Consider the following 12,112-nt stretch of genomic DNA (forward strand, 5'->3'; position numbering starts at 1 on the left):
TATGTGAGAATGCTGTTCATTGACTACAGTTCACCATTCAACACTATTGTTCCCTCCAAGCTCCTCACCAAGCTTAGAGCCCTGGGTCTGGACACTACCCTCTGCAACTGGATCCTGGACTTCCTGACAACCTCCTCCACACTGATAACCAACATCAACCAGTCAGCCTATAGGGAGGAGGTAAGTGAACTGGCACATGCACGATCCACATCAACAGGACTGCAGAAGAGAGAGTCAGTAGTTTTAAATTCCTCGGGGTCCACGTCACCGATTACTTGATATGAACCAACAATACCACCACTCTTGTCAAGAGGGCGCAACAGTGCCTCTACTTCCTAACGCGTCTGAAGTAATTCGGCATGCCACCCCGGGTCCTCTCCAAATACACCATCGAGAGCGTCTTTACCAGTTTCATCACGGCCTGGTACAGGAATTGCTCCGTCCACGACCAAAAGGCCCTCCAGTGTGTGGTGAAGATGGCCCAGTACATCACTGAGACAGTTTCTATCTACAATCCATCAGACTGCTGAACACCTGACCTGGACTGAACACCTGCTCTGATTCTCTGCACCTTAGTACACATGCACTCACTCACTCACCCACACACAGACAGACACACACACACACACACATGCACACACACACACATCACAACTGTTGCTACCAGACTCTAATTTACTATTGTTGATACAGTTTGGTCTGGTTGCCTTGGTAATTCTTTGTTGATGACCTGTGTGCTCAGTTGATTTGGTGAGTGCATGGAGCATGCTCAGAGCCATGACTTCAGGTAATCTCTGTCAGATTATATTCCGACGTAGTTTGTCTACTAACTGGCCAGCCTTGATACAGTACCACACCAGCAAATCACCAAAGAAAATGTCAAAACAGTCTGGTTTGTAGATCGATCCTTTCTACAGCCAAGATAAATATTCAACACCTCCAAATATGATGGAAAGACTGTTGAAGAGCTAAACTTGCATCCTTTTCTCTTCCCTCTGCTCTGGTAATGCCTTTCTGCTGTTTGCTATCTGCCTGTTGTAAGAGTCTAGAGAGCTAATGTTGGTTTATAGCACCAGTGTCCCTCTGCATGACAGTTCTCTCTCCCTACTGCAGAGGTAGAAGACATAGGGACATGTTCTGAACTGAGATACGCTCACCTACTTTAATTTGAGCTTTCACACAAATTGTCTAATCCCTGCAACACTCTGCTTTGTGTGTGAGCTTGAGGTTAATGCACAGATCTCACATCAGAACATAGTCCAGACTGAGTGGCATGTGTATGTATGAGAATGTGTTGGTTTGAGCATTTAAGGGCAACATACAGCTTCCCCAATGACTCAGCGGTGCTGTAGCAGTTATTGTAGACTACAGTATTTATTTCAGCAAGCTTATATTATTGCACTCTGGTTGACAACTGCTAGTGTTTTTATATCATAGCTAAAGGCAAGTATCGATGTTGTTCCAAAATTGTTTTTTTGAAAGTGATTGTGTTCCAGTGTGAACTGAATGACCTCAGCTTCAGTCTGTGATGATCTGTAAGAGAAAGGACTGCGGAAAACTACAGTCAACACTTCCCTTGTATACAGTTGTTCCCTTCCCCAGTTCTCCTCTGACCCCTGAACCCTATTCTCTCTCCCCCTTAACCTTTGGGACGGTAAGGACTCACTTGCGGTGATGACCGTGTCGATGACATCACAGGCGGAGTCTAACCTTTGACCTTTTTACCCTTTGTAGCAGCGACGAGGACAACAAGCCTCTGCAGGGCAGCCAGAACTCTCTGGACGGCGGGGTGAAGGAGAGTGACGACAGCCTGGTAGACTACGGCGAGGGAGGGGATGGCCAGTTCAACGAGGACGGCTCCTTCATTGGCCAGTACACAGTCAAGAAGGACAAGGACGAAACAGAGGGCAACGAAAGCTCTGAGGCCACCTCACCCGTTAACGCCATCTACTCGCTGGCATAACCCCCCCGCCCGCCTCGGCCTGGGGATCTGAGGAGCTCCCCCTAGCGGTCGGAGGGTGCTATTACCACCACTACTACTACCACACACACACACACACACACACACACACACACACACACACACACACACACACACACACACAGATATGAATATGAATATATATATATGAATCTATGAAAACACGCATACACACGTAAACACACAGCGCCTGCCTGGAGACTGTTTGGCCTCTTTCAGCGGACGGAGAAACCATTCCTCTGAGAAATAAGGGGGTGCGAATGGAATGGAATGGAAGCTATCATATACAGTGAGCCAAGCCTTTATTGTCAGCTCCAGAAAATTTGCTTGCCGAGGCAAAGTTTGGGAATCTTGAACAGTACCAGTTTCTCTATGCTCCTCCTCCTCCTGCCCATCACACAGACTTTAGTGTGCCTAAAGAGCTGGCCTCAAGTATAGAGGACTAAGAGGCAACGCAGAGGTTTTCAAGCATTTTGTGTGGCACTAGAGCTTTTTTGTTTTCAACGTCCTCAGCTTTTCCCGCAACCCCCCTCTTCCTCCCACACATATCACGCCCCCTGTGTCTTTACCCAGCATTCCTAAGGAAGGAGACACAGACGCTCCTCCTGTGAACATATCAGCTACGGACCACCAACATAGCAGGATGTCAGCAGATATGTTTATCATATTGATATTTCCGCAAAGAGAGATAATTCTGGTACAATAGACGAGTCATTAGAATATATTAATGCTGTAAACACTGCTAGCTCACCTTCTAGTGCGCTGCAAAACTATGCACTACCACCACCTCATGTTTTTGGGTAAAGTCTGGTTATGAATTCAATTATTTCTTTTTGTGTTGTTTCTCACAGGTTTAAAGAAGAATAACTTGCTTAATGAAATGGTATCGTTCCCTCCCCATCCCGCTGTGGTAAATGTACTTCTGTTTCACCTCCAAACTCAAGTTGTGTGGAGATATTCAAAATGGCCACAGCTATAGCAATGCCATTCCTGCCTCAAGCTTTGTTATTGTACAAGCCTATACTATGTCAGTTATAAATGACATTTGAAGAAAATATTTTTTTCAAGCATGGTAGTACTTTAGTGCAAGAGACAAAGGAAAAGTAGCTTGGAGAGGAGGTTTGCTCTGCTTGGTAAACTGCTACAGACTGTCTGTCCATCTCTATGGCGAATGCTGCTGCAAGGAGGTGACTCACTTCTTGTTCACTTCCTGTTTAGCATGGCTGTGATCATTAGGCTAGGCTTGATCGGCACCTCTTTTGTCTGCTTATTTTATAACTGATCTCGTTATGGGACAGGCAGAATCTGTAGAGGCATGTCTTCACCTTCAAACCTCTGGAAATTATTTGAAAACATAATTGACTCTTGAAGTCAAAATTAAACGAAATACTGCTACAAAACATATTTCATGTCTTTGAATATAGGATACAGATAACTCTGTGAAGGTAATGAACGTCCCTGCAGATTCCACCTGGCCCTAGTCATCATTGTCATACAAAGCCAGTATGTCAAGGAAGTGTGAAGAAGTTAGAGTGCATCGATACTAATACATTGGTGGACCGCCATTTTACCATTTGATCCTTTCAATAGTAGAACTCATTCATGAGTCTTCCTTGATGTTTCACCTCTTGAAGCGGTAGAAAGCTCAGAACCCACTTTTACAACTGATTACAACAGCATTACTAAAGTCTTTCACGTTAAATCAAATAGATCTTAGCTAACAAATTGCAATTAGCTAACAGAGGTCACATTGTATTTCAGATAACTATTTTATATTTTAATTTATTACATTATGTCGATAGTGTTAATTCATATAATAGTAATTCATTTATTAATTGTTGAATACACATTTTTGACCAACTGAATTAATGGTATCACATCAGAACCCACTCTGAAAGCCACGATAAAGAACTTAACGGGATTTGTTATTGTACATAAGAAAAGGAAAATCTGCTGTATGACACATCTTTTGTTGCTATGGGTATTTTTCTGTAAACTAACAACATTGACTGTCACCATTAAAGACGTGTTGATCTATTCATTGTGATGCTCTTCATGTTGAGTATTCATGTTTGTATTACTGTTATTATTCCATGTTGGTATTAGAATTTATTTAATATAACTTTAACTTAACACAGAAATGTAACGTTGCTTATTTGTTTGACATACTGTAACTGTACGTACATGTAAGTCCTGAAACAATATGTCTTTGTAAATATCTATCAGAAAAACTGCTTTATGAGTAAAGAAATAGTCACAAATCTGTATCCACCAAGCAAATGTACCTGGTGCATCCCAAGAATGATGTCATGTGGACCTTTGCAATGTAGCTTTGATTATGATTGGGACTCAAAATTACTCAATTGATGTTGTCCCTAAGAACTTGCTTTGAAATTGTAATATATGGCTTGTGACTTGTCTATCGGTCCGTCACTTTTCTGATCATCACTAATTCAAAAGAAACAGTTGAGAATAAACACTATGTTGTGGAACAGGTATACAGTAGTCAGCCACTTTATGGTGTAAATAAAAAGTGCTAATGAAATGTGTTGTTGTAGCAAACTGCACACACCTGTTCAATAGATATGAAAGAAAAAGCATTTGCTGAGGTAACGGATAGCCAATTTTCCCCTAATTTGTTTGTTTTTGTATTGTCGTCTCTTAATAAGGCAACCCCAGACTTTCTCAAGGCTGCACAGACTCATTCTCCCATCATGCCATTCACCTAACATGCCTGCTGCTCCACTCCTCCTGGTGACAGCACAGTGGCTGGTGGCCATTTTGACAGGGACAGATTTGGTTGTGTGCTTCACTTCTTTAAAGATATGTCTTGTGTTCTGCCTTCCTCCTCATCTTAGACTTAAACAAATGGAATATACTGTATGGCCATCAACATCCTCTGTGAATGGGTCCTCTTTAAACCTTCTTTCTCCAGTATGTCAAAGCAAGTTTTGACCCATTTGTTTTTCATGTTGTTTCTTTGTGGTAAAGTTCACCGTGACCACTGGGTAGTGACTACATTAGCCTACCATGCACAGACACCTGACCACTATAAACATGAGGACACAGGAGGCCAGGAGTGCTGGCAGAGACACAATACAGTGCCTTTCCTGTTGCTATATGCTCTCCTCAACAAGACAAAGTGCACAGAAAAACAGTCCAATCACAAACCTCCAACAACCCTTAAAAACGACTGAATCACAGAATGTTCGATGACGGATTTAGCCTTGAACTCACCGTTGTTTGAGTTCTGTACAAGCCCTTTCCCCTGACAGCCTTTCTCCTTTCCCTGTATGGATCCTTAAGGGGGAATTAGTGAACTGGCTAGAAAACAGAAAATATAATAATGCATATTTGCTGATACACAGTGCTTTCTTATGTATTTTAATTTGTTTGTGCGCGTTTACTGGAGGTGCATAAGGAGTAGTGTTTTTTTATTCTGTTTGTAATGTGTGTATCATCGACACTACTCCTCCCTTACAATAGCAAATACGTTTTAAACTATCAAGGGGTAACAAAAATGTAAAAGTATCAATGTGCATTTTCACAGCTTTGAGTTCACTTGATTTGAGATTCTGCAAAACTGCGATTTTATTCTTCAACGTGATGCCCCATAACAATTATAAAATTGGCGCATGTATTGTAATTGTTCATGTTCTTGTTATTTGAAATTATTTTAATTTCTGCATTTTACTTTTACAATTATAAGTGTATCAAAGCAGCTCGTCCGTCAAGCCTCTACACGCAAAAGAACAGCTTTTGTAAGGTACATCTAATCAACGGAGAAATGGCATATTAATATATTCACAATGTATGCGTGTATGATGAGATGTTGCAACTTCTGCTAGAGACGCCTTCTTTATAGTAAAGCTATCTCTTTTTCTCTAACCCCTGGCTATTGTCTTTATCTTCTACGGTTCTGTCCATGTCAACACTACTCATACTATTCAATCACTTCCCAGAGTCTGGAAACTTCAAAATCCAGAAAAGTAATATAAATGAATTTCTGAGTATATTTGTGCATCAGTCAATATGTTTTAGTACAAAAACTGTTTGAAATACTATACACATACAGGTGTACATTCTTGGAGCTTGATATAGTTTTTTTATCAGTAGGTTTAGCATTAAAGGTTAAGCACTGCTGGACCCTGGCCCAGTCTAGTTTTAGCCCACCAAACAGCCCTACCATAAGTAACTTACTCATTTATCTTCTGATGTACCGTGAATGCAGTCTCCACTAACGAGGGAACATTACCTTTAAATTTCAATCACACTGTAAAGCTGAACTTCTGCGATACGGATTGGCCTTTGCTCTCAAAGGCCTAAATGATGTACTGTAGCTGCTAATTAGTCATTCAAATCAAATCAAATGTATTTATATAGCCCTTCGTACATCAGCTGATATCTCAAAGTGCTGTACAGAAAACCAGCCTAAAACCCCAAACAGTAAGCAATGCATGTGAAAGAAGCACGGTGGCTAGGAAAAACTCCCTAGGAAAAACTCCCTAGAAAGGCCAAAAACCTAGGAATAAACCTAGAGAGGAACCAGGCTATGAGGGGTGGCCAGTCCTCTTCTGGCTGTGCAGGGTGGATATTATAACAGAACATGGTCAAGATGTTAAAATGTTCATAAATGACCAGCATGGTCAAATAATAATAATCATAGTAGTTGTCGAGGGTGCAACAAGCACGTCCGGTGAACAGGTCAGGGTTCCATAGCCGCAGGCAGAACAGTTGAAACTGGAGCAGCAGCACGGCCAGGTGGACTGGGGACAGCAAGGAGTCATCATACCAGGTAGTCCTGAGGCATGGTCCTAGGGCTCAGGTCCTCCGAGAGAAAGACAGAAAGAGAGAAAGAGAGAATTAGAGAGAGCATATTTAAATTCACACAGGACACCGGATAAGACAAGAGAAATACTCCAGATGTAACAGACTGACCCTAGCCCCCCGACACATAAACTACTGCAGCATAAATACTGGAGGCTGAGACAGGAGGGATCAGAAGACACTGTGGCCCCATCCGATGATACCCCCCGGACAGGGCCAAACAGGCAGGATATAACCCCACCCACTTTGCCAAAGCACAGCCCCCACACCACTAGAGGGATGTCTCCAACCACCAACTTACCGTCCTAAGACAAAGCCGAGTATAGCCCACAACGATCTCCGCCATGGCACAACCCAAGACAGAAAGACCACGTCAGTGACTCAACCCACTCAAGTGACGCACCCCTCCCATGGACGGCATGGAAGAACACCAGTAAGCCAGTGACTCAGCCCCTGTAATAGGGTTAGAGGCAGAGAATCCCAGTGGAAAGAGGGGAACCGGCAAGGGCGGTTCATTGCTCCAGCCTTTCCGTTCACCTTCACACTCCTGGGCCAGACTATACTTAATCATAGGACCTACTGAAGAGATAAGTCTTCAGTAAAGACTTAAAGGTTGAGACTGAGTCTGCGTCTCTCACATTGGTAGGCAGACCATTCCATAAAAATGGAGCTCTATAGGAGAAAGCCCTACCTCCAGCCGTTTGCTTAGACATTCTAGGGACAATTCATTCATCAGCAGTGTCATGAATTGGGCACTGTTAAGAACTTATTAGACAGGTAAAAGAAAGTGGTATACTATGATCCACTGGGCCACAGTAGAACTGTTTGTAAAGAACATGTCACTACAGTGGAGCACAGAAGTTGTTCTACAGAGATTCTGAATAATAAAGAATTTGCTACACTGCTGAGACACTTAAATAGAAAGACACACACAGGGAGTCCCCTCACAGGGAAGCAGTCTAACATAGAAGTAAGTCCCCACACAGGGACGCAGTCTAACACAGAAATCCCCACACAGGGAAGCAGTCTAACATAGAAGTCCCCTCACAGGGAAGCAGTCCCCTCCAGTCTAACATAGAAGTCCCCACACAGGGACGCAGTCTAACATAGAAGTCCCCACACAGGGAAGCAGTCTAACATAGAAGTCCCTAAACAGGGAAGCAGTCTAACATACTTGAAAACTATTACCGACTACAAAGGGAAGCACAGCCGCAAGCAGCCTAGTGACACGAGCCTACCAGACAAGCTAAATCACTTCTATGCTCGCTTCGAGGCAAGCAACACTGAGGCATGCATGAGAGCATCAGCTGTTCCGGACGACTATGTAATCACGCTCTCCATAGCCGACGTGAGTAAGACCTTGAACAAGGGTCAACATTCACAAGGCTGTGGGGCCAGACGGATTACCAGGACGTGTGCTCCAGGCATGTGCTGACCAACTGGCAGGTGTCTTCACTGACATTTTCAACATGTCCCTGATTGAGTCTGTAATACCAACATGTTTCAAGCAGACCACCATAGTCCCTGTGCCCAAGAACATGAAGGCAACCTGCCTAAATGATTACAGACCTGTAGCACTCACATCCGTAGCCATGAAGTGCTTTGAAAGGCTGGTAATGGCTCACATCAACACCATTATCCCAGAAACCCATGACCCACTACAATTTGCATACCGCCCAAACAGATCCACAGATGATGCAATCTCTATTGCACTCCACACTGCCCATTCCCACCTGGACAAAAAGGAACACCTATGTGAGAATGCTATTCATTGACTACAGCTCAGCGTTCAAGACCATAGTACCCTCAAAGCTCATCACTAAGCTAAGGATCCTGGGACTAAACACCTCCCTCTGCAACTGGATCCTGGACTTCCTGACAGTCCGCCCCCAGGTGGTGAGGGTAGGTAGCAACACATCTGCCACACTGATCCTCAATACTGGAGCCCCCCAGGGGTGCGTGCTCAGTCCCCTCCTGTACTCCCTGTTCACCCACGACTGCATGGCCAGGCACAACTCCAACACCATCATTAAGTTTGCAGATGACACAACAGTGGTAGGCCTGATCACCGACAAGGACGAGACAGCCTATAGGGAGGAGGTCAGAGACCTGGCCGGGTGGTGCCAGAATAACAACCTATCCCTCAACGTAACCAAGACGAAGGAGATGATTGTGGACTACAGGAAAAGGAGGACCGAGCATGCCCCCATTCTCATCGACGGGGCTGTGATGGAGCAGGTTGAGAGCTTCAAGTCCCTTGGTTGTCCACATCACCAACAAACTAGAATGGTGCAAACACACCAAGACAGTCATGAAGAGGGCACGACAAAGCCTATTCCCGCACAGGGACGCAGACCCACACAGGGACGCAGTCTAACATAGAAGTCCCCACACAGGGATGCAGTCTAACATAGATGTCCTCACACAGGGAAGCAGTCTAACATAGAAGTCCTCACACAGGGACGCAGTCTAACATAGAAGTCCCCACACAGGGAAGCAGTCTAACATAAAAGTCCCCACACAGGGACACAGTCTAACATAGAAGTCCCCACACAGGGAAGCAGTCTAACATAGTTGTCCCCACACAGGGATGCCGTCTAACTTAGAAGTCATTACACAATTTGACAACCCTAAAGACAACTCTAACCATCCAAAATGTCCCTTCCCCTCCCCAGAGCAGATGCTCTGTGATATCCACAGGAATTCGTTAAAGTAACAGAAGCAGATGTTCACGACACCAAGCCCTGCCATGTATGCGTGTATGATGAGATGTTGCAACTTCGGCTAGAAACGCCTCTAACTCCTGGCTATTGTCTTTATCTTCTAAGGTTCTGTCCATGTCAACTACTCATACTATTCAATCACTTCCCAGAGTCTGGAAACTTCAATATCCAGAAAAGGAATTGTTTACTGTGCTTACTGATTATATTTGTGCATCAGTCAATATGTTTTATTACAAAAATAGTTTGAAATACTATATAGATACAGGTATACATTGTTGGAGCTTGATCTAGTTTTTTTATCAGTCTAGGTTTAGCATTAAAGTTTAAGCACTACTGGACCCTGGCCCAGTCTTGTTTTAGCCCACCAAACAGCCCTACCATAAGTAACTTACTCATTTATCTTCTGATGCATGCCTAGAGTGGATTACATCATTCCTATTAAACTGGCAGGGCTACTGTTCTCCCTCCATGCCGACAACAAACCCCAAAACACTGGCAAGATTAATACAAGCAGCACAACAATAAATCAGCTGGCAGACCAAAAGAGAGAGAGGGGGAGTTGGAGTAGGTTGATGGTATGTTTTATTGAAGAAGGCTGAATACATTCTCCCTGCCTTGACCCCCACAAGGTTTGTAAATATTAATGTCCTAACCACGCCACCATGCCGCCTTTCTAAAGAGAGCCACAGACCTCTCTCCTTAGCCTCTCTCTGTCAAATACGTCACCCATAAAAGCCATTAGTGAACATATCGGTGGCTGATCCTGACGAAAACTACACTACACCCGCTCATTCCCATGTCTCACGGTAGTGTTCCGTAATTACGCCCTCCTCTCTCTACATGAAGGGAATTAGGTTACTTGGATGCAGAGGGGGAAATGTAGATTTTACTGACAAATTGGGATTGCATTGTGATCAGGTTTAACCAAGGCAAGGAGGACATTGCATTACAGTCTGGAATTGGAGAACAGTAATCGTTTTATACGGTGGTAATAAGATGCTGCATCCTTATGAGATGATGTGTCATGATATCATGGCTAATGAGATTCCTCGAAGTAAATGTCATTATTAAACATGAGACGTGTTATTCTTTCTTAAATAACAATCTTTCTGTAATTACCTTGGACCCATAACTTTGTCTCATATATACAAGCAGTATTACATTTCAGCCGTTCACGGTAGTACACTAGCACACTCTCAGTCAGTTTATGCGTTAACCTGTAAGGGGTGCGTAACTGGTGGCAGTGAAGTCAGACTCAGGACAGCAGAACTAGGTAATAGCCGGAGCCGTTTAATACAAAACCACGGGCAAATAAGAAATAACCAACATGGGTTCAAAACCCGACACGCACCAGTAAACAAGTGCACAAGCACTTACAAACAAACAATTCCACACAAAGACATGGGGGGAACAGAGGGTTAAATACACAACACTTAATGAGGGAAATGTGAACCAGGTGTGTAGGAAAACAAGACAAAACAAATGGAAAATGAAAAGTGTATCGACGATGGCTAGAAGACCGGTGACGCCGACCGCCGAACGCCGCCCGAACATGGAGAGGAATCGACTTCGGTGGCAGTCGTGACATAACCACTCTGAATGAATGAATGCCTAAACTTAAGTTTAACCATATATCAAACCGTAACCCTAAGTTTAAGTACTCAGAATGAATGCCCAGTTTGACTGACAGCTAATATATGGCAAAATACTCCGTAATTAAAACGACAACACAACTCCATAATCTACAGACGCGCACCACAGACCATAATTAAAAGGGGAAGACATGCCATAATTCGATTGTCTGCAGTTAAGGCAAATGTTGCGTTGACATTTTAACACTCTATTCAACCTGTATCGCTGAAGCATTACAGATTGTGCGATAGAAATGTAAAGGCCATTTCAGATTGAGTCGACGTGCAGTGGTTACCGTGAATGCAGTCTCCGCTAACAAGGGAACATTACCTTTAAATTTCAATCACGCTGTAAAGCTGAACTTCTGCGATAGGGATTGGCCTTTGCTCTCAAAGGCCTAAATTAAGTACTGTAGCTGCTAATTAGTCATTAATTCATCAGCAGTGTCATGAATTGGGCACTGTTAAGTACTTATTAGACAGGTAAAAGAAAGTGGTATACTATGATCCACTGGGCCACAGTAGAACTGTTTGTAAGGACCATGTCACTACAGTGGAGCACAGAAGTTGTTCTACAGAGATTCTGAATAATAAAGAATTCGCTACACTGCTGAGACACTTAAATAGAAAGACACACACAGGGAGTCCCCTCACAGGGACGGAGTCTAACATAGAAGTCCCCTCACAGGGACGCAGTCTAACATAGAAGTCCCCTCACAGGGACGCAGTCTAACATAGAAGTCCCCTCACAGGGACGCAGTCTAACATAGAAGTCCCCTCACAGGGACGCAGTCTAACATAGAAGTCCCCTCACAGGGACGCAGTCTAACATAGAAGTCCCCTCACAGGGACGCAGTCTAACATAGAAGTCCCCTCACAGGGACGCAGTTTAACATAGTAGTCCCCACACAGAGATGCCATCTAACTTAGGAGTCATTACACAATTTGAC

The 12,112-nt window shown here is 43.7% G+C and overlaps 1 protein-coding gene across 22 annotated transcripts in view; it reads left to right on the forward strand.

Moving 5' to 3' along the window:
* The window catches only part of nfasca (neurofascin homolog (chicken) a), a 152,075-nt gene extending 146,206 nt beyond the window's left edge, over positions 1-5,869 (forward strand). For 21 of the 22 annotated variants that reach the window (XR_006758023.1, XR_006758024.1, XR_006758025.1 and 18 more), the window contains one exon: positions 1,735-5,869. Coding sequence is in view for 19 of the 22 variants with exons in the window: in XM_045691513.1 (XP_045547469.1) it covers positions 1,735-1,963 (229 nt within the window). In the remaining 3 variants the exon portion in view is untranslated. The remainder of the gene's footprint in view (positions 1-1,734) is intronic. The other variant, XM_014131801.2, reaches the window with a different exon arrangement.
* Positions 5,870-12,112: the final 6,243 nt, after the last annotated feature.

Source organism: Salmo salar, chromosome ssa12 (assembly GCF_905237065.1).
Source record: "Salmo salar chromosome ssa12, Ssal_v3.1, whole genome shotgun sequence".
NCBI lineage: Eukaryota > Metazoa > Chordata > Actinopteri > Salmoniformes > Salmonidae > Salmo > Salmo salar.